At 62.7% G+C, this 20775-nt stretch overlaps 2 protein-coding genes across 10 annotated transcripts in view; one reads left to right on the top strand and one right to left on the bottom strand.

Moving 5' to 3' along the window:
• Window positions 1-535: 535 nt before the first annotated feature.
• On the bottom strand, window positions 536-2619 carry LOC125107023 (basic proline-rich protein-like). Its single transcript, XM_047741582.1, has 2 exons — window positions 1738-2619; window positions 536-547 (listed from the first exon to the last, which is right to left on the bottom strand). Exons 1-2 carry the CDS (start codon window positions 2617-2619, stop codon window positions 536-538), a joined length of 894 nt encoding a protein of 297 aa, XP_047597538.1.
• The window catches only part of BRD1 (bromodomain containing 1), a 42483-nt gene continuing 23413 nt past the window's right edge, over window positions 1706-20775 (top strand). For 2 of the 9 annotated variants that reach the window (XM_047741575.1, XM_047741574.1), the window contains exons 1-3: window positions 1713-1935; window positions 5209-6589; window positions 19011-19167. In XM_047741575.1, the coding sequence (XP_047597531.1) occupies window positions 5223-6589; window positions 19011-19167 (1524 nt within the window). In that variant the 5' untranslated portion in view covers window positions 1713-1935; window positions 5209-5222. Of the gene's footprint in view, window positions 1936-5208; window positions 6590-19010; window positions 19168-20775 lie in introns of all 9 variants that reach the window. The other 7 variants (XM_047741572.1, XM_047741571.1, XM_047741576.1 and 4 more) reach the window with 6 other exon arrangements.

The following is a 20775-nucleotide window of genomic DNA, read 5'->3' as shown; positions in this document are numbered from 1 at the left end:
TTCCCCCTCTCTCTCTCTGTCTGCCTCTCTGCCTACTCGTGATCTCTGTCAAACAGAGAAGTTAAATCTTAAAAAAAAAAAAAAAAAGACCCTACTTCTCTGAAGGTTGTTGAGCTCGTCTCTTTATCCTGGCGATTCCAGGATGTCACTGTGACATGACTGTGTGAGCTTCTTCTTCACTCCTCCTGGCATGATTCTGTCATGTGAGAAGCCCTTTTCCCTCCCCTGTCCTGGGAGAAGGGTTTCCCGGCTCTCACCTTTTTCGGAGCCTCTTACTGTTGACCCTGTCCTGAGACACTCCACCTTGCTGCTTTGCATCAGGTCAGGCCGAGGGAGGGATGCGGGCCCAGCTTGCTCGTCGTCTGCCACTGGGTGCCCTGGCGAGCCTGCATTCAGGTCAGCGGGCATCTCTAGGGCAGTTCCCGGGGCTGGGGCACATATGGTTGGGGTCCCAATGCTGGGCCAGCCCTACCTCGGCCCAGCCTGGAGGGGGGCTGTGGCTGGAACCCTAGCCCACCCTCCAAGCCTTCACTTCTCAACCCGTGCACTGGGGGCAGGGAGACACAAGTGCGGGTCAGCAGAGGCTGGTGGGCTCTGGCTCCCACGGAGGACACTGGTCAGGGCAGCCTGCTCCAAGTAAGGCCTTTGCTGGAGGGCCCCAGGCACTGGGCTCTGCCCGGCCTGCCCCGATAAGGAGAAGATCTTACCAGCTCAGAGGGACCCAACCTTTGCCCTGGGGGGAGGTGTGTCCCTTCTCTTCCTGAGGGGCCTCTCCTGCTGCCCCCAGCTAGGGGGCCATGCCAGATCCTTTTTTCCCAGGGCCCAGCCCTCCTTCGTGGTCACTGTGCTAGCCAGGAACCCTCCAGAACCATCTAGGCTTCTCCACAGAACATCTAGGCTTCTCCAGGGGCACTGGGCTTCACCTCTCCGGAGCCAGCTCCCCTAATCTGGTGGCCTCCACCTTGGGGATCCGCCTCTCCCCCCGCCCGGTGTCCTGTAACCTGACTCGGGTTAGCCCTCTACCCTGGCCGGTGACCCAGTCCAGTCGCCCTCTCTGGCCCCAGCCCCTCAGTCCCAATACCCGCTCCCTCCCCGACCCAGGGTCCGCACACACCCCCTCAGGCCCCCGGAGGATTCAGGCCCTCTGGACCAGGGCCTTGGCCCTCCCCCTCGGACAGCCAGACCAGGGTCCCCGCCCCCACTTGAGGTCCCGGCCCTCCCCTTCAGGCCCTGGGCCCAGTGTCCCAGCCACCCCGCCCCAGGCCCTCCCCCGGGGTCCCGGCCCGTCGCCTGAGGGCCCCTACACCCCACGGAGGTCCCGGGTCCGGCCGTCTCCCTGAGGCCCCCCAGTCCCCCCTCAGGCCCCCGGCCCCCACCCAGGGCCCCCGGAGGACCGCGGCCCCCTCCCCTGGCCCCCCTCAGGCCCCCGGCCCAGGGTCCCGGCGCCCGCCGCCCCCGCCCGCCCGCAGCCCTCGGCCCGCCCCTCCCCGCCCGCAGCCCTCGGCCCGCCCCTCCCCCGGCGGCGCGCGTCACGGCGGCGGCGGGCGGGGCGCGTCTCGCACGCAGCGCGCCGGGCGGAGCGCTCGCCGCATTGTTTGCTTCGCTGGGGAGCGAGCGAGCGAGCCGGCCCCGGCGTCCGACCCTCCCCGCGCCCGCCGCCCGCTCCCCGCGCCCGCCGCCGCCGCCGCCGGGCCTCCGCGCCCGCCCCCCCCGCCGCCCCCCTGCGCCGCCCGCCACCGCCCGGAGAGCCCGAGAGCGCGCGAGCCCGCGGCCGCCGAGCCGGGCCGGGCGCCGCCGACAGGAGCCCGCGCCCAGAGCGGCGGCGGCCCGGGCCTGCGCGGCCGTTGGCGGGGGAGCCGCGGGCGCCATTAGCGCCGCCTGGGCCGCGCCGGCCTCCGCGCCCGCCGCCGGGCTCCCGCGGCCGCGGCCCCGAAGGTGAGTGGGCGGGGGCCGGGCCGGGGCCTCGTCGGGGCCGCCCGCCGCCGCCGCCTCGCCCGCCGGCCTCTCGGGTGCCTGTGCCGGCGCCATGTTTGGCGGCCGCGGCGGGCGGCGCATTGTCCGCGAGCGGGCGGGTGGGTCGCCGGAGGGCGGCCGGGGTGGCGGGCGGCGGGCGGGGCGGGCGGGGAGGCGGCGGCGCCGGGGAGGCCGCGCTGGGGAGGCCGGGGGTCGGGGCGGCCGGGCGCGGAGGCCCGGAGCCCGGCGGCGGAGGAGGCCTGGGCGCCGGGGAGGCCGGAGGCCGGGGAGGGAGTTCGGGGACCTGGAGCGCCGGGGAGGCCGGGAGGAGCCGCGGTGTCGGCAGCGGGGGACGGAGCCGGGGAGCCGGGGCGTCGGGCAGGCTGGGGCGTCGGGGAGGCCGGGAGGGAGCCGGGGTGCCGGGAGCGGCGGTCGGAGATCGGGGATCCGGCGGGCCGGGCAGGCAGGGCAGGCCGGGAGCCGGCGGGCCGGGGAGCGGGGGTGTCGGGGCCCGGCGTCCGGGAGGCCGCGCTCGTCCCCGCCTGGTTCCGCTGTGCCGGCCGCGGCGGTGACCCGCGGCAGGAAGGGCCGGGGGAGCGGCCGCGCGTGCGGGCCGCGGGGTCCGGGCCTCGGAGCCGGCGTGGTACCGCGGGCCGGAGCGTTCATTGTGCGCGAGCGGGTCGCATTATGTAACAGATCCACTCGGTTTGTTTTGCCAAGACAGGAAACTCCCTGTAGTAGGGCCGGACTTTAAACGTTTCCTAACGCAGAGCCCTGGACCGGCCTCGGGGCTCAGGCGCCCGGGGCGGGCGGTGGGTGGTCGCGCGGGGCCGCGCAGCCTCGGAGCGGGTGGGAAACACCTGTGCTCCCGCTTTCCGGCCCCTTTAGCAGCAGCGGCTCCCCCGAGGCGGCGTGTGGAGCCAGCAGCCCCGCCGGGAGGCACAGTTGAGTTTTGACACCAGCCGTGCCCAGGAAGCCGCCACGCCCATCGAGGTCGTTTCCCCCCGCCGCAGAGTCAGCCCCGCCTGGGGCCGCGCGCGCCTACGGCAGGCTCGTAGAGTCCGGGGGCCCTGGGCACATCGCGGGGGCTCAGGCGGTCCTCACATAGGCCGGTGGGCTGGGGGCCGGCCTTGCCCCCACTTGCGTCGCACAGACATGGTGGAGTGGATGGGACGTGTCCCCGGCCGGGCTGCGAGTGAACTGATTGGAGACGGGGAGTGGCCCATTGCTGTGCCCGCTTCCTCTCTCGTGGCTCGCTCGGCTTCTCTGCGTGTACGCAGCGGAGTTATTGCTGGAAGCGCTGGCTCTGTCCTTGCTGACCACCTCCCCGTGGGAGTCCTTACTGCTCCAGGGAAGCGCCTGGTGTGGACGCGGCCTGTCCAATCCCGGTCAGTGGGCGTAGGGAGGCGAGGAGCCGGGGCAGTCACTCTGCTGCTCAGTGCCCTCTGTCCCGGTCACAGCTATGAGTCCAGATTACAGACCTGCGGGGACCAGGAAGTGTTAGGTGAACTCCTTGTGGACAGTGGTTAAAGACCCCTGCAGGAGAGTGTGGCTCTTGGAGACCCGTTGTAGTCAGGTCTGCCTGGTGCGGTGGCCAGAGCACAAGGTGAGGTGTTTGCTTTGAACCTGGTGAGTAGCCAGCTGTTGCTCCTGCGCCACCTCGGTGGGGACACGTGAGGCCGTCCCCGGTGCCTGAGGGTCCCCTCCTCGGAGGCCGTGGTGCTGACACCACTCTTCACAAGGGATGGCTGGTGCAGGGCTGGCTGGCCGGTGGCTTCTCCCCGACCCCGGTGGTCCAGGGCTGAGGGCGCCCCTGCGCAGCCCTGAGGCGCAGGTGAATGGGGTTTTGGCCGGCCACAGCGTTTTCATGCTTCTTTTTACAGGGAATTCCTGGTAAGTTTCAGCATAAAACAGGGATTTCTGTTTGACAAAAGGAGAACAACAGTGTGAAGTCTCTGTCCTAAAAAAGTGCATTTCGGGGCTGCCGGGCTTGCCTCTCAGGACGTTTCTGGCGCTTTGGGGGCTTTTCCCCAAGGCCAGCTGGGTTGCTGGGGGCCGTGGTCCCGCTCCTCGGGGTGACCACAGAGCCGTGGGTCTGGGCCTCCGGCTCGAATGTTCATTTGGAGGCCGGTCTAGAAGTCCTCTTGCTTCCTGTCGGCAGAGTGTGGTGGTTCAGGGAGAGGAGTCAGAGGTCCTCATTGTCGTCCTAAGGTGACACCTTGCTTGGTGGCTGGCGGTCCAGGGTCTTCCCGTGAGGCAGGCTGAGAGCAGACTCTGTCACTGAGTTAGATGGTGGAGGTCTGAAAAGAGCAAATTCTTGTGAAGGTCTGTGGTCAGGCTGTCTGGCTCCTGAGCCGCTGCTGGCAACCCCAGGCGGGGGCTCTCGTCGGACAGCGGGGGGTGCTGCTCACTGTTGGGGGCAAGCGGTGGTGCCCTCCGTGGCCCATTGCACGTTGTCTGGGTGTACGTGATGAAGAGGGCACGGCGGGCCCCGCAGTCACGCCAGCAGCTGAGAAGTGCCCCTGAGGCAGTGGGGCCGGTTGGCTGGGCTGTGGGGGTTTCTGTGCGGTCACTGCTGAGGCCCTCTGGAAGGCGGGTTGGGCCTCCTGGGGGTGAAGGGGGGCTCCGCTCTTTGGTTCTGGCATGGCTCAGTGGCCCTGGGCCTCACCATGTGCGGAGGCCGTGTTGGTGGAGAGGGTGGACTGCTGTGGTCAGACTGCCGAGGCTTCCGGCTGCCGGCGAGGGTTTTGCACCGGAGTTGTAGGGGTCCCCTGGGCAGCAGCGGGGCCGGGGAAGAGCTGGTTAAGGGCGTGTTGGCCTGGAGCAGGCAGCTGCTGAGCGTGCTCCCCTTGCCGTCACGACCTCCGTGCCTGCTGGAGTTCGGCCCTGTGTGGGCTTTCCTGGGCTCAGAGCTGGGACCCCTGCTCGGGAGGAATGCTGCGGTCATCTTGACAACCTGTTAGTGTGGTCTGGGAAGGTGACCAGTGAGCTATGGGAACCCCAGAGTGGCCTGGAGGGACTTGCGCCTCTCAAAGGTCACTCCTTGCTCCTTGTGTCGTCTTGTCCAGGCAGTCCGTGACACACAATCACGAGTCCTGGGGTGTGTGGTTTTGGAAGCCTTGGAGCGATGTCCGCTGGGAGTTTCACTCCGACGTAGTTTGAGTTGGTCGGTTCTCTCTGGCCGCCGTGTGTCTGGTGGTTTTTCTCGTCTGGGGTCTTCTGCAGGGAGTTAACGCCCCTGTGCCTCTGTTTCAGGGAGTCAGTACCAAATGAGGAGGAAAGGACGATGTCATCGCGGCGCTGCAGCGAGGCACCCTTCCTCCCCGTGCGGCACTAAGCACTCCCCCACGCGAGAGACCCTGACCTACGCGCAAGCCCAGAGGATGGTGGAGATCGAGATCGAGGGGCGCCTGCACAGGATCAGCATTTTCGATCCCCTGGAGGTCATACTGGAGGACGACCTCACCGCCCAGGAGCTGAGCGAGTGCAACAGCAACAAGGAGAACAGCGAGAGGCCGCCGGCGTGCACGCGGACCAAGCGCCACAAAAACAACAGGCTCAAGAAGAAACATGAGGCTCTGCCCAGCGCCCACGGCCCGCTGGCGTCGGCCGGTGCGCTTCCGGAGCCCAAGGTGCGGATCGTGGAGTACAGCCCGCCCTCCGCCCCGAGGCGGCCCCCGGTGTACTACAAGTTCATCGAGAAGTCGGCCGAGGAGCTGGACAACGAGGTGGAGTACGACATGGACGAGGAGGACTACGCCTGGCTGGAGATCGTCAACGAGAAGCGGAAAGGCGACTGCGTCTCGGCCGTGTCGCAGAGCGTGTTCGAGTTCCTGATGGACCGCTTCGAGAAGGAGTCCTACTGCGAGAACCAGAAGCAGGGGGAGCAGCAGTCCCTGATCGACGAGGATGCCGTGTGCTGCATCTGCATGGACGGCGAGTGTCAGAACAGCAACGTGATTCTCTTCTGTGACATGTGCAACCTGGCGGTGCACCAGGAGTGCTACGGGGTGCCCTACATCCCCGAGGGCCAGTGGCTCTGCCGGCACTGCCTGCAGTCCCGGGCCCGGCCCGCCGACTGCGTGCTCTGCCCAAACAAGGGAGGTGCCTTCAAAAAGACGGACGACGACCGCTGGGGCCATGTGGTGTGTGCCCTGTGGATCCCGGAGGTTGGCTTTGCCAACACAGTGTTCATCGAGCCCATCGATGGCGTAAGGAACATCCCTCCGGCCCGGTGGAAACTGACGTGCTACCTCTGTAAGCAGAAGGGCGTGGGCGCCTGTATCCAGTGCCACAAGGCCAACTGCTACACCGCCTTCCACGTGACGTGCGCCCAGAGGGCTGGCCTCTACATGAAGATGGAGCCCGTGAAGGAGCTCACTGGCGGCGCCACGACCTTCTCCGTCAGAAAGACCGCTTACTGTGACGTCCACACGCCCCCGGGCTGCACGCGGAGGCCTCTGAACATTTACGGGGATGTCGAGATGAAAAACGGTGTCTGTCGAAAAGAGAGCTCCGTCAAAGCGGTCAGGTCCACGTCCAAAGTCAGGAAGAAAGCAAAAAAGGCCAAGAAGACGCTGAGTGAGCCCTGTGCGGCCCTGCCGCCCGTGTGTGCTCCCTACATCCCCCCGCAGAGGTGAGTGCCTGCAGGCGTGGGGCGCGGGACGGCGGGGGACCCCGGGACGGGGTGGGGGGACCCCGGGACGGGGGCCGCCAGCTGGGGGCTCTCTGACGGACCTTCTCCCCTGAGCTGCGAGGACCTTGGAGCCCGTAGCTTCCCGACTGCAGGAATTAGAGTCCGGGGCCCAGGTGCCATCACCTTCGACACGGTGAAAAGCTGTTCCTCGCTTTGCTCCGCTTCCAACTTTGGGAACCTTGGGGCATTTCAAAAATAACTTCTTGTAAAGTGAAGGGGAGGGTAAGTGACAAGTGGAGATCAGAGTGGGGCCGCCAGGAGCTTCGTAGAGGGAGACGCCGCTCTCCTTCCTGGGTTTCCTGAGCCTTTCCTTGGTGCTGTGAATAGCGGTCAGCGTGGGGCCCTCCAGCGTACAGCAGGCCGCGGCCGCGGTGGGGGTGCGGGTGGGGGCCGCGGGGTCTGGAGGGTTCACGGTGGTCAGGGGGCCGCGGTGGGGAGTGTCCCTGCCTTGCTCTTACATGTGTCCCAGGGGCCGGTCCCCATCCGGCTGTGTCGCTCCTGTCCCTGGACTTGTTCCCTCTTCTCTGCGTGGGGTCCGGTTACGGACTTGCTCTTTGCGTTTTGTTCAGCATGTGGGTGGGTGACTTGGTGATGAGGGTGAGGGAGTCGAGGGCTCCCCCAGGCCTGGGGGGAGCTTTGCGGGTGGCAGGCACTTGGTCGTCGGGCACGGGCGTCTGATGGAGGAGACCGCATGGGGCGGCGAGGTGAGGGTGCAGACCGTCGTGTGTGCCCGAGGGCGGCTTGGGGCTTACGTGCCGTGGCCTGGACGCCAGAAGGAGAACCGAGTGACAGACTCGGGGACGTTTGGATTGCTGAGAAGTAAGAGTTACCTTAAATGTATCCAAGACTCGGCTTTTGGGTTGTTTTTGTGGGTGTCTGTGACGGCGAGGAGCGCGTGATGAAGTGGGGTGGCTTGGTCCTCACGTGTCACGACTGGCATCAAGGTCACCTGTCGGGTTGTGAGGTGTAGTGGGCGGCGTCCGTTGGAAGGCTGTCTTCTCCCGAGAGAGGAGGCGCTTAGTGTCTCTTAAGAATTAGGAGTCAGGGCTGCCGGGGGGCTCAGTCAGTTGAGTGTCCGACTCCTGACATCGGCTCAGGTCATGATCTCAGGGTCCTGGGATCGAGCCCACAGCAGACCCCACGCTCAGCGGGACGCCTGCTTCCCTTCCTCTTCCCCTCCCGCTGTGCACGCGATCTCTCTCTCTCTCTCTCAGAGATAAGTAAATCTTTAAAAAAAACACGAGAAGTATGACTTTTTTCCCAACTGAAATTTTGCTCATACTCGTTGCAGAAGCAGTAAGTTCAGACAGAAGCGAATAAAAGTGCTTGTCCCTTGTATCCAGAGGAAAACGCTGTCAAAACCACGGTGTCTGTTTGCGAACCAGTCAGCTAGACTTCTTAAAAGATAGTTTTGCTTGCATTTCTGCCTTGGGCCAGAAACTGAGATTTGCATCAAGAGCTTCTGCTGAAGAGCCCTAAAAACTTCAGCTTTACTGTGATCGAGGGAAATGAAAGGGAGAAAACGTGACCTAAAAAATGGAGAAGCCGGAAGTCCACCGTGCTGGCCCCTCCGTGCCCAGCGCCGTGTGCTTACGTGCTCCTTTCGAGGCTGCTGATGAGGGGCTGGGCTGGGGCTGCTGGGCCATTCACAGGAGAAAGCATTTCCAGCGGGAGAACCTGGGCACCCGTGGGTCTCAGGTGACGCGGCCTGATGGGGGAGAGACTCACACTTTGGACCGAAGCGTTGCAAAGCAGGTCATGTAGCTGAGCCGCGGCCAGAGCTGTAGCCTGGTCCGTGTTTGGTTTTCTTCTTCTTCTAATTTAGGAGTAGCCCGTCACTGCACTTCGGAGCAGAGATCGAAGATGGACCTGGGTTAGGGTCTGGGGCCGTGCCGTCTGGCTTGCTCAGACTTCGGGATGTTTTGGGCCACAGGCCCCCGCCTTGGAAGATCTCCAGCCACCCTCAGCTGGTGGTAATCGGTCGGACCACTCTGGGGGCTGACCGGGCTGGTGCTGGGGGGGCCTGGGCTTTCCGCCACTGCTCTTACTATCCTGAAGCCGCGGCCTGAGATGTGGCTGTTCTGGCGGCCCCGTTCCTGGGGGGTTGCAGGGACTGCCGGTGGAGGCGGATGGTCCCCCTGCCAGTGTGGCCGCGGGCACAGTGACTTGAGGGTTGTTCCGAGGTCTGCGTCAGGCCCGTCCTTGTCTGTCTTGTCTCCATCACGTACCTCGTGACAGTGTGTTTCTAACACGGCAGCAGTACGACGCCGCAGACGGGAGTAAAACTCTGGAGAGAGGAAATCCCATCCCCTCCCTCTCTGCTGTGCTTTCCAAGAAAAATCGACACTTTGTGCTGTTACAGGCATCTTCTGTTCGGAGGGGCGCCTTTTCCTCGAGTAGCTGCTCTGCTGATGAGAACCTTCTCCGGTTCCTCATCATTCCACGCCACTTTTTTACGGGGAGGGACCAGTCGAGGTGGGCCCTGGAGAGAGGGGGACAGGCCAGAGGAGGACTCAGCAAGTTGTCGCGTTCTGGTTTCTTTGTACTAACTGAGTTTTCCCACAGCGCTCTCTTTTGTTGTTCTTTGCTGGGGGCTGCTCTTTGTTTGTGGAGGAGAATGGCCTCTAATGAACAGAGTGCTTTGTTGGCCTTGATAGCAGCCTGGTCCTCTCGGCCACTTGGGTCATTTATGTGGGGGTGGCTCAGGGCACGTGCACACCTGATAAGTTGTTAATGATGAGCTGGAGGGTCGGGTCCACAGCTCAGTTAACTCAGGGGCATCCCTGGTCGGTGCCCTCCCTCTGTGCAGACGCCAGATGAGGACAGACGTGGGAGACACTTGACAGAAAAATTTTATGCTTGTTGAACGTAAATGTGAAAAGTGTGAACTTGAGCTTTGTACGTCTTTTTTTGCCGTGTTTCTGGAAGTTAATTTGACTGTAATTGAGAAAGGTTCTGTAGGGCCGTGGTTTGGGGAAGGGAGAGAAGCGGTGGCATAGCCCTTCTGGGAGGTGGGGCTCTAGCCCCCCCCAGGGCTGCTGGTCCCCCAGGGCTGCATGGCCCGCTGTGTGCCACCCTCAGTGTGGCTCCACAGGCAGGCGTGGCACCCTTGCTGGCGTTGGGTCCTCAGGAAAGGGCCTGTGTAGGGTCTGAAGCAGCGGCTGCTCTGGAAGGAAGCATTAAAAACCAAACCGAAAAGTAAAACCTGCAGGTTGTGCGTTTTGTGGCCTGTGGAAAACCAAGGAGCTAGTGTTTGCCTCCAGCCACTGGGAAAGCACCGGAGCGTGGGCTTCCCAAGTGCTCTCGGAATGTTCTCATTCCCACCTGCCCTGATCTCTGTTTGAATTCAGACTGGGGGGCTGGGCGTCTCCTCCTGGGAGGGTGTCCTCCCCAGGCTGTGGCTTCTCTGCCAGCCTGGGGTCGGGCTGTGCATTGCCGCCGTTTGTCTTCCCTGGAGGCCGGGGGAGGCGGGGGGAGGAGGCACAGGGTGCCTTGTGTCTGGTGAGCAGGTTGGTTTGGACCAGGGAGCTGCAGTGAAGGGGAAGGCGCTAGGGAAGGACCTGGTCAAGGTGTGTGGGTCAGCAGGCTCCTCCCAGTCTTGGGCTTACTGAGTGAGTGTGGTGCTGTGGGCCACGGGCCACGGTCCTTCAAGCATCAGGACAGCTTGGCCTGTGCCCCGTGCGGCCCCTCCCACGCTCGGCCCTTCCCAGGGTGCTCTGGGTGGCGGCGCTCCCCGCAGGGAGCCGCTGTGCTCCCCACACTGGCGTCCTCGCCCTCCTACTGGGTCTGGGTCTCCGCCCAGGATCTCCGGCGCTCAGTCCATGGAAAGAACCTGCCAGAGTAGTAAGTTTTGTCATTTCTGTTCATATTCATTCTATTTGCTTATTTTTGGCAGAAATAGGATTGGAACTTAGGGTTTTCTGTAATACTGGCAGTGGGTAATTGCTGCACTGTCTCCCTACTGCCCCAGCCTCGGTGTCCCCTGGGCTGATCGGGGCCACATCTGTGCGGGGCGCTTGGAGTCCACACCCGCACGCCACAGCGGACGGGCAGGCAGTGTTCCGAGTGCCGTGTGAGGTTTCAGAAGGCCCTCCACGGGCCCCGGTGCGGGTCACATCGGGTTGAGGGTAGTTATTTCAATTTTTTACTTGGAAATAACTCTGAATTTATAAAATATTGCAAAAATAAGGAGAGAGACCTCCAAATCTTCTTATTTGAGCCATCTTTTATTGGACAGAGAGAGACAAGGCGAGAGAGGGCACACAGCCGGGGGAGTGGGAGAGGGAGAAGCAGACTCCCCGCCCGAGCAGGGAACCCGATGTGGGACTTGATCTCAGGACTCTGGGATCACGACCTGAGCCGAAGGCAGACGCTTAACGACTGAGCCACCCAGGCACCCCCTCGGAGCCACGTCTTTCTAAGGTGCCTCCCATTGCCCAGCACGGAGAAGGCCCACGTGTGCCCACACGTCCCGTAGGATGGGACTGAGCTCGGGGTGAGCCGCAGTGAGGCCGGGCCTGCCCTCAGGACCCGTCCCCGTGGGTGAGCCTGCTGGGATCTGGATGCTTCCCAAGCTCCTCCCAGGTGGGCTGGTTTTGGAGAAGGCAGCCCCCCTCCTCCACAGAGTGAGCCTTATTCTGGGTTTGCCTGGTGTCTGCAGAGCTGCCAGTGTCCCTTGCCCAGAGGGAGTGACAGCCCCTGCTCCCTGGTGACCACGGTGTTGCTGGCGCCCCCGCGGAAGGTTTCTGTGCTTGTGTTCTTCTGGCGTCCGGCCCGCGGTCCGGGAGGAGGAGGCCGGGCAGCCCCCGGCTCCTCTTCACAGTGGCCACAGGTCCCACCTGTGGGTTTTCTGCCCCGGGAGGGCTGGGGGGTGGTCCACCTCAGCCCCCACCCTGGTTTCTCCTCAGGGGAATCCTTCCCTTCTGTTGTCCTTGTGCTTTGCAGCGGGACATGGATGTGGGGGTGGGGAGCGTCTGGTGGCCCAGCAGGCTGTCACCGTGGACCTGACCTTGGGGAACTTGGTCATGGGTAGCTCCCCGCAGACGGCCACCTCGCCTTGGATGTGATGCGCCCCAGCCACCTCTGGCTTCGGTGACGGGAATCCTGAGAAGGGGGGGAAGGCAGATTGGGCCGGAGGGTCTCTGGGAGCTGTGTCCGCAGAAGCACCTCCCTCCCGAGGCAAATTCTGGCTTTGTCTGGTCGGAGGGGTTGGATTCATTCTTGCCCCCAACTTCCGTCTGACCTCGGAGCTGGTCCAGAAGTGAGTTGTCCCCGTTAGAAAGACTCAGGACACTTGAGAAGGTGGTGCAAAGGGAGGGTGGGGTCTGAGGCCCCACTCTGCAGGGGCGATACCGGCTCGTCCCGAGCACGTCCTTGCAGTGGCCATGCACGCGTGTAGGGAAAATAATTTTTTAATGGCATTTTTTTTCCATTTCCCTGGGTTTTTATATAAAAAGTTTTAAAATGGAAAACTAGAGACTAACACAGGCATTTACCAAATGTTGCTTTTTGTTTGTTCTAAAGAAACGACAGAAGGAGCACTCCCAAAGTCCCTTTCGGGCCCCTCCAGTCCCCTCAGCCCCCCCCGCACAGCGGCCCCTCGTGAATGGCGGTGCGCTCCTCCAGTCCCCGTTCTGGTGTTCCTGCACTTGGGCACCCAGGGTTTGCTGCTGCTTATGCGCTGACCTTGAGGACCGTGCTGTCACGTGTCGCGGCTTCCGGCGTTGCCGTGGGTCTGGAGGTGGGCGGGTGGCCCTGCAGACGACCGTGCTGCTCATGTGGGAGTTCCCTGGCTCGCTTCAGAGCAGGCCGTCGCTGGGGACTGGCACGGTGCTCTCCGTCACGAGCTGGTGTCTCTCCGTGGCCGCCCCGGGCGGGAGCTGTGGTGTGCGTGTCCCTGTGGCTGAGGAGGCCTCTGCCCCGCATGTGCGTGGCCAGGTGCTTCGGCTGTGCACGTCGCGGGCGTCCCTTCCCCTTGGCTTCGCGTCTTGTTTGTCGTCGTGTCTGCGCGCTCTTCGGCTTCGGACGTCTGGGGCCCCGTCCCAGCGGTACTGCACTCGGAGGTCTCCCTTGCCTGTCCCTTCCTTTCTCTTGTCCTCATTTCATCCAGGAACACGTCTTCTTTTAAGATTTTATTTATTTGAGAGACAGTGAGAGAGAGAGAGCGCACAAGCAGGGGGAGGAGGAGAGGGGGAGGCAGACTCCCCACTGAACAGGGCGCCTGGTGGGGGGCTCGATCCCAGGACCCTAAGATCACGACCTGAGCCACCCGGGCACCCCTGAGAACAGGTAAGAACTCTTGAGAACAAACACATCCATAACACCGCGGCGTCTCGATGAACGGGACTCTTCGTCTTAGCGTCTTTTCCTGTGTGGTGCTGCGTCCTGGGTCTGGTCTGAGGCCGCCTCCCTCCCCCCTGCGCCGAGGTCCTGCTGCTCCCCTGTATTCCTCCAGCAGCCTGAGGCCCTCCTGCCTGGTTCTGTGTCTTCCCCCCACGGCCGGTCAGCAGGCCAGCTCTGACCCCACGGCTTCCAGCGCTCACGCCTGTCCCTGCACCACTCGTCGCCTTGCGTGACACGCACGCACGCAGTGTCCCTGCGGAGTCCCTATCTGTGTGGTTGGGCCGCCGTCCCCACGTGCATTCCCAGGCCTGCTTCTCGTGACGGCCGTGTCCCTGCAGGAAGCCGGGACTCCACGCACGGGGGTCACGCGAACACGGGCGGGCCTGCCTTGCTGCGCACGGGCACCGTTTTCACGTCCCGTGAGTGTTCGTGGGGTTCTCATGGATGTTGTGAATAGCTGGTTTTTCAGGTTAGTTTTTTTTTTTTTTTCTTTTTTTGTTCTTTGTAGCAGTTCAGGGTTTTTGTTTTTTTTGTTAAGATTGGTACAATGTGTTGTAGTTTATTAGGTTATTTTTGTGGACAATCTGTGAGGAAGGGATGGTGTGGGTGGGCTTCTCCGTCCCTTTGTTTTTTGGTCTTCTGTCCAGGCTCGGTGCAGGCCAGGACCGCCGGCCCAGCGTCAGGTTGATGGGGCGGGAGTGGACAGCTTTGCCTCGGTCCTGGCACTTTCCAAGAGTTTTGCCTTTTACTGCCCGTGGGCGTGTGTTTGCTCTATCCGCTGGTCGGTGCCTGCGGTATCTCGGTCCGATGACCCTTCGTTTCCCTGAAGGCCTCAGGACGTTCTTCAGAAAGCTTCAGACGGCCTTCCCGTCGGCGTCCCCGTCCCCTCGGCCTCAGTGCCCAGCGGGCCCTCGGGGTCTGCCGGCGGTGTCTTGGCTGTGGTGGCCTCCCTGCACAGGCCAGCCCTGGCGTGGGCCGCCGTTCCCCGAAGCGTCCTCGGGCTGGGCACGGAGGCCTCGGCTCGGTCACTTGTTGAATCCGTGTCCCTCACGTCCGTGTCTTCATGCGCCTGGGGATGAGTCTCTGGTGAGGAGCGAGTGCGGTTCGGTGTTCGGGGGTGACCGCCTTCTCTCGCTCCCAGAGTGAGTTCCCCGCTCGCTCCCGCAGCCCCAGCAGGTCCCTCCCTCGTGGTTCTTGCCCAGCCGTGGGGCCGTCCTGTCGGGCTTCTTGACAGACCTTCTGGGAACCTGGAATCCCGTGGAGTCCGCTGACCAGTTCGGTCACCTCTGAATTTGTGCGCCTGTTCCGTCTCGTCCTTGTCCGGGTAACCAGGCCCTGCGGGTGTCTCTGCTTGCGGGAATCCTCTCGGCCGCCACTCAGTCGTGTTTATACTTTCCTCCCGCCGTGAAGGCGGTGCACGCCCCGTCCTTAAATCCTCCTCTCTCTCTCTTCCATTGCCAAGAATGTCCTCTGTCGGGCGCCTGGGGGGCTCAGTGGGTTAAAGCCTCTGCTTTCGGCGCAGGCCATGATCCTGGGGTCCTGGGATCGAGCCCCGCGGGGGGCTCCCTGCTCAGCGGGGGTCTGCTTCCCCTGTCAGTTGCTCCCCTGCGTCTGCGTGCTCACGCGCTCTGTCTCTGGCAAGTACGTACACGAAATCCCTAAAAAAAGGACGAACGCCGTCTGCATTTCTTGGGGAGCGGGGAGGGGGGCATCTTTATGTCGGTTCCGAAGCTGGGAAGCATCTCGCGTGCGCCTGTTGCCGTCGGTCTTGGGAGGGGAGCCTCTCCCAGCCCTGCTGGCGGGGCCCTCGCCCCTTGGTGGGAGTTGGGGGTCGTGGTTGACCTGTTGCTTTCCACGTCTTTTGAGATGATCACGGTCTGCGCCGCGCCGCTGGTCTGTGAGTCCTTGCAGCACTTGTCATCTCAGGACCACCCCTTGCCCTCCTGGGACAGGCCCCCTCGCTCCGGGTAGGTGGGTCAGTTTATACGCATGTGGACTTGTTCCAGTGGGGCCTGTATGTTCGCGGTGACTTCGGCCTCTCCCTCGTGCCCTGCGGCCGGTGAGTTGGAGCGCCCGCCTCCTCGGCGTGGGGCACACCTGCTGTCTCCTGGCGGCCGACCTCTTCTGAAAAACTATCTCTTTTCCTTTCTTTTTGGGGGTAGGAGGAGGATTTCACACTATTGATTCTGTTCTTACCATCATTACTGCGAACGTATCGAGTTTTCCTTTGTACCTCAGAACTCAGTTTTGGGAAGTTTGTTTTTTTCCTGGGTTGGTTTCCTGTCTCCAGTCTCGTGATTCACATTTCTGACGGGTTCCTTGTTCGCTTGTCCTCCCCATGCTCGCGCCCTGTCTGTGCTCAGGGCAGGGCAGGGCAGGGCAGGGCCTGCCAGACGTGGCCCACCCGTCTCTTTGAGAGCAGCTGGGGGCGGGGGGCTCCGTGCATCTTCCTGTTTCCATCTCGCTGGGTGTTGCTTGTCTGGTCCCCCAGCGTCATCGAGTGTCCTCGACGGACAGCATTGTCAGTTTCCGTGACAGGTGTGATCCGAAGCCCCCGGGTGTTGTGGGTGTCAGGCCGATCGCTCGCCCTCCGTGGCACGCAACCGAGGCGGTGGTGGGGGGCTTGGCGTGCGGTGAGCCCAAGTCCCGTGGCCGGTTTCCCGACTTACCTCGGGGCTGCGTGTTACAGAGTCAGCCTTTCTCTTTTCTAAGACGTTTTGGACATAAACCACCAAAATAATCTTGAAAAGCAGTGTAGCACCTCCCGCATTTTTGAGTTCAAATCCAGCACTTTTCATCCTAAGATCAAACAGCTGGAAGGTGTAATTTCTGGAATATTAAAAACAGACACAAGTGGAGAGGCTCATCATTCCCAAAAGGGAACGGAGTGGGGTCTGGGCGGTCAGGCCGTGGCCTCTGTCTTCCCCGCTGGGCTGGGCGGCGCGTGCCGCGCGCTCGTCCTCGGGAACGGGGCTTGGCAGCACAGCTGGGCTCCGCGGGTGGTTGCCGCTTCTCGCTCCGGCGACCCACCCTCTCCCGCAGTTCTCTTCCTGGCTTTGTCATGGTGGACGTGAGCCTTCGTCTTGGTCGCGTACGTGAATAGAAACTGTGGAAGCGGTTCTGTCATAGCAGGTTCTCGATTTTCAACACTTTGTTCCAAATTATACGCCAGAGTCACACGTTGGTGTCTTAGCGCCGACCGTCTGTCCGGCCCTCGCCAGAGCCTGGTTGGTTTTCCTCTGGAGGCGCCGTGTGTGTGGGACACGTCAGCAAGGCTTGAGGAAATGGAGCTCTTAATCCTTTTTGTACCTTTGCCAAATAGTGTCTTTTAAAAATCTCCAAGGGAGCACCTGGGCGGCTCAGCCGGGTAAGTGTCCAAAGTCTTGATTTCAGCTCCGGCCGTGACCTCAGGGTCATGAGATCGGGCCCCGTGTCGGGCTCCCTGCTCCGTGGGGCGTCTGCTCGAGTTTCTCTCTCTCTCCCTCTGCCCCTCACCCTGCTTGCCGTGTGTTCTCTCTCTCAAAGAGAGAAATTTTTTGAAAAGTATTTAACACACACAGGGAGGAGGAATCGAGCAACAAGCACATGGCCCTGGGGTAGACACCCGTTACGGCTCCGTCCCTGAGACAGCCCGGCGCTCCCCCCCAAGCCCTCCTGCAGCCCCGTCCTGTCCTGGGACTCCTGCTGTCTTCCCTGGTGTGGGACTTGCCCGCTTACCCTCTTCCTGAGCACCAGGGTGTGCCTGGCCTTGAAAATGACACGAGCAGGCGCCTGGGGGGCTCAGTGGTTGAGCCTCTGCCTTCGGCTTGGGTCATGATCTCAGGGTCCTGGGATCGAGCCCCGCATCGGGCTCTCTGCTCTGTGGAGAGCCTGCTTCCTCCTCTCTCTCTGCTGCCTCTGCCTGCTTGTGAGCTCTGTCTGGCAAATAAATTAAAAAAAAAAAAAAAAAAAAAAGAAAATGACAGGAGCCCTGTCTGCCTCTCCTTGTGTGAAGGTCCCTTGTGCTCTCTGTCCTGTCGGAGTTGAAGTGTTGGGGAGCCGCATCCCCATCCTGCTGCGAGGCTCCTGGGCCTGTCCCGTGGCCAGGCCTGTGTGTCGGGCATTGTCTCTCGCGAGCTCCAGCGCGGTCCGCTGCCCTCCGCTGCCCTCCGCCTGCTCTGCGGTGGCTGCGGGGCTGGTCGGAGCAGGGTTGATGCGCGCGTGCCCAGGGTGGGCGCTGCTGCCTCCCGGGGGCTGGGGTGTGTCCGAGGGGACACGTGGGGCGCCCGGGCACTCGGTGCCCACCCTGCGCCTCCAGGACTCGTCGTGGCTCGTGACGTGGATCCAGCTCAGCTGTAGGCAGCTTTTCAGTAAACGCTCCAGGACCACCTCGAAACACGTTCTTCAGAGCCTTGCTCACGTGCGTGAGCTGTGGCGGCTCAGAGACCCCGACGGAGGAGGTGGCGGCTTGTTTCCTGAGGTTCAGACCCTTCCTCCTGAGCTTGCCCTCAAACAGCGCTTCCTGGAACCTTCGGACTGTTAAGAAGCACTTCTGTTCACTCTGTGTCGTTCCACTGTGGAACGGCCAGGCGTGCACTTGTGCTGAAACCCCGTGCAGGCCGCGTGCGTCCAGGTCCACGCTCCTTCCTGCTCCTGAATGCTGCCTCGCCGGAGACTGGTCAGACAGACCGACCCCCCCGCCCCAGAAACAGCACTGGCAGCGCCCAGGGCCCGCACGGGCCCCCCACAGCCGAGCAGCAGAGTGCGTGGGGCTGCAGGCAGGATCCCGGGGGACCCCAGTGCCTTCTGCTGGCGCCCGCAGCAGCGTTGGAGAGGCTCATGGGTGCAGCAACAGGTGTCCTCCCACCGCCTCCTGCCGAGGCCGTGGGACCTGGGGGCCTTGAAGGGGCAGACCCACGGCCCCCTGCTCACGGGCAGGCTGCAGACAGACCTGAGCACGGGTTCTGCGCCTGCTCGCGTCAGCCCTTGGCGTCTTCTTCTGGGGTCTGACGGGACTTTCCTGGCAAAGCCCCCCAGCCTGTGTTTGGCACAGAGGTGTGCCCTACCTCAGTTCCTCAGCGTCGGGTCCTTTGGCGGGACAGACACTCGAGTTGTGCCTTGCCTCGAGAGGCCGTGCTGGTTCTGCGCGTGGAGCACAGGTGTTGTGGGCCCCAGGCGGGGTCAGCCCTGCGGGGGTCAGCGGCCGACCAGCTGCAGCGTTTGGGACAGTCGAGATGACGGGTGCTGGACGTGGTGGAGCCGGGGCTGTTCTGGCCGTTGGGATCATTGATCATTTTGTAACTTACGATTTACTTTCTTCACGGTTTGGTCTTAAAATGGCTTGGTTTCGTCCTGACGTTTTCAGGTTTGGTGTATAGTGAGGAACGTCTCATTTTGTTTGTATTTTCATTAAGTTCGTTGATGACTGAGTGTTTATTCTCTTTCAGTGTCTTTGTGAGGCACATCGGCGAGTCTCGGCTTTGTTTCAGCAGGGAGGACGGTAACAGGGATGGGGAAGCTCTCCGGCCAGCCTTGTGGGGGTTTTTAGATGGTGATTCCCCTCCGTGCAGGTGTTTGCACAAGCCCCGTGCGCCGTGCAGTCCCTGAAGGGAAGCTGTGTCCTGTGACTGGAGGATGCCCGTGTGCTAGCGAGGAGCCGCTCGGCCGTCTGCAGCCGTCAGCCCCGCCGTCCCCTCTCTTTCCCCCTTGAGGGGACTGCTCAGCCCACCCGGCGCAGCAGCCTTTCTCCACCACTGGGTGCGATCGGAATAACGTGGGAGGAAGGGAGAGCTTCGCCGCTCTACTCTCCTCTTCCGTGTCTGACGTCTCCGGCGGACGCCCGCGCGTGGCTACGGCGGGTGGAACCCGGGGGTGGCTGGGGGCCGGGCTGTGGGCTGCTGTTCTGTTCACATGTGGGCTGAGCGCAGACGGTAAAGTGTGGACATCGGTTTGTCAAAGTGGCCCTGTCCTTCCTCGTTTCCGCCATGAAACACGCTCCGGTGCTCCGTTAGAGCTAAACTCTGAGTTCTCTGTGTTGTAGGTTAAACAGGATTGCGAATCAGGTGGCGATCCAGCGGAAGAAGCAGTTCGTCGAGAGGGCGCACAGCTACTGGCTGCTCAAAAGGCTCTCGAGGAACGGCGCCCCGCTGCTGCGGCGGCTCCAGTCCAGCCTGCAGTCCCAGAGGAGCACGCAGCAGGTACGTGGCCTCCCGCCCTCGGGGCTCCCCGCAGCGGTGCCTGCCGCACGCCTCCGGCTCGGGTGTGCAAGCCCCGACTGGTCCAGTGCGGACGTGCCGCAGAGTCGCATCCGCCCTGGGCTCCTGACGCTGCCGGAGGTGTGGGCGACTCGTCTGTCCGCGCTCCAGCTGTTCTGCCCGCACCGGGGACGCCAGGGAAGTCACTACCACCAGGTCGCACAGGGCGGGCCTGCCGTGGGGCTTGGGGCCCAGGAGGTGAGACCTGGGCCCCTGGGATGAGCAGGCCTGCCTGCGTGCTGGGCTGGGGACGTGCGGGGGTTGGTCTTGGGGCCTCGCTCTGCAGGCTTCACGGTGACCCTGGTGGGGAGGGAGGGAGACGAGAGCCACAGGAGGGAGTGGGCACGGGACTCGCTGTGGGAAAGAGCACAGGCAGACCAGCTCGGGGTGTCACCGTAGCTGGTCGTGTCAAGCCTGCTGAGCGTAGGACGTGGTTCTGGGGGAGCAGATCAGGGCAGTGAGGGAGTGGCCCGGTGAGGTGTCGCGAGCGGACGTGGAGGACAGACACGGCTCTTTGGTCCATTGCCATAGGTTCTCGATGAGCGCGTTCTGTGCTGGGGGCGTGGGTGGCTTCGTAGGGGGAGCGTGATCGTGGTTGGCCTCGGGCCTGGCCACCTGCTCAGGCCAGGAGGCCAGGAGGCCCCGGCAGAGAGCAGAGTCCCCTCACGGCCCTTCTCCGGCACGCTGGGCGCACAGCAGAAACCGGCCTTCCCGAGAGTTCGCGGCAGGCCGCTGTGCGGCTGCTGTTACCCGAGAGGCTTTGCTGCTCTCTCGATCCCGAGTCGCCAGGTGGCAGAGTGCGTTGGAGGGGACTCCATCTGATGCGGCTGCACGCTGTGCTCCTGGATCCCCCAGGGTCCTGGTTGGTGGGGTTCTCTGTGGGTGGAGTGACCCCTCCACGGTGGTCAGGCTTGGGCCGCAGCTCCCTGGGGGTGGCTTGGCTTGGCTGGTACGAGTCCATTCCTCGTGTCGCCACCGTCGCCTGCCGTCAGGGGCGGCCGAGACGAGCGTTTGGGGAGTGAACTGACAGCCCGTGACCCCCCCGTGCCAGGAGAAGTAGTTCCTGTCTCTCTGCTGTTCCTCCTCCTTGGTCACCGCTGGTTACTCAGGTCAAGCGTGACTCTCATGGCCCCGGCCCGGGTGATGGCGAGCTTCCTGGAGAAGCCTGTATCTTGACCTTCTTGATTCTGTGTTGACAAAAAGAGGCAAAACGTTAACACATTTAAGTGCTCAGCTAAAACATTTTTTTGTGGGATTTAACATCTTTCTTATACCTTTTTTTTTCCTTTTGAAGATTTTACTTATTTATGTGAGAGAGACGACAGCTGGGAGGGGGATGGCGGAGGGAGGAGGAGAGAGAAGCTCAGACAGACACCCCCCCCCCCAAGCAGAGACCAAGTAGGGGTGGAGCGGCAGAGCCGCAGGGAGAGGGGGAGGGGAAAGCGGGCTCTCCACTGAGCAGGTAGCCGGATGCGCGGCTCGATCCCAGGACCCTGGCATCATGACCTGAGCCGAAGGCAGAGGCTTAACCCGCTGAGTCACCCAGGCGCC

This window comes from Lutra lutra, chromosome 8 (assembly GCF_902655055.1).
Source record: "Lutra lutra chromosome 8, mLutLut1.2, whole genome shotgun sequence".
NCBI lineage: Eukaryota > Metazoa > Chordata > Mammalia > Carnivora > Mustelidae > Lutra > Lutra lutra.
The sequence above is the reverse complement of the archived record's forward strand: the minus strand, read 5'-3'. Positions and strand labels throughout refer to the sequence as shown.

What these genes read in the sequence shown, in the direction of transcription:
- LOC125107023 (XM_047741582.1), bottom strand. Translation starts at nt 2,619, where the DNA reads ATGAACGCTCCGGCCCGCGGTACCACGCCGGCTCCGAGGCCCGGACCC.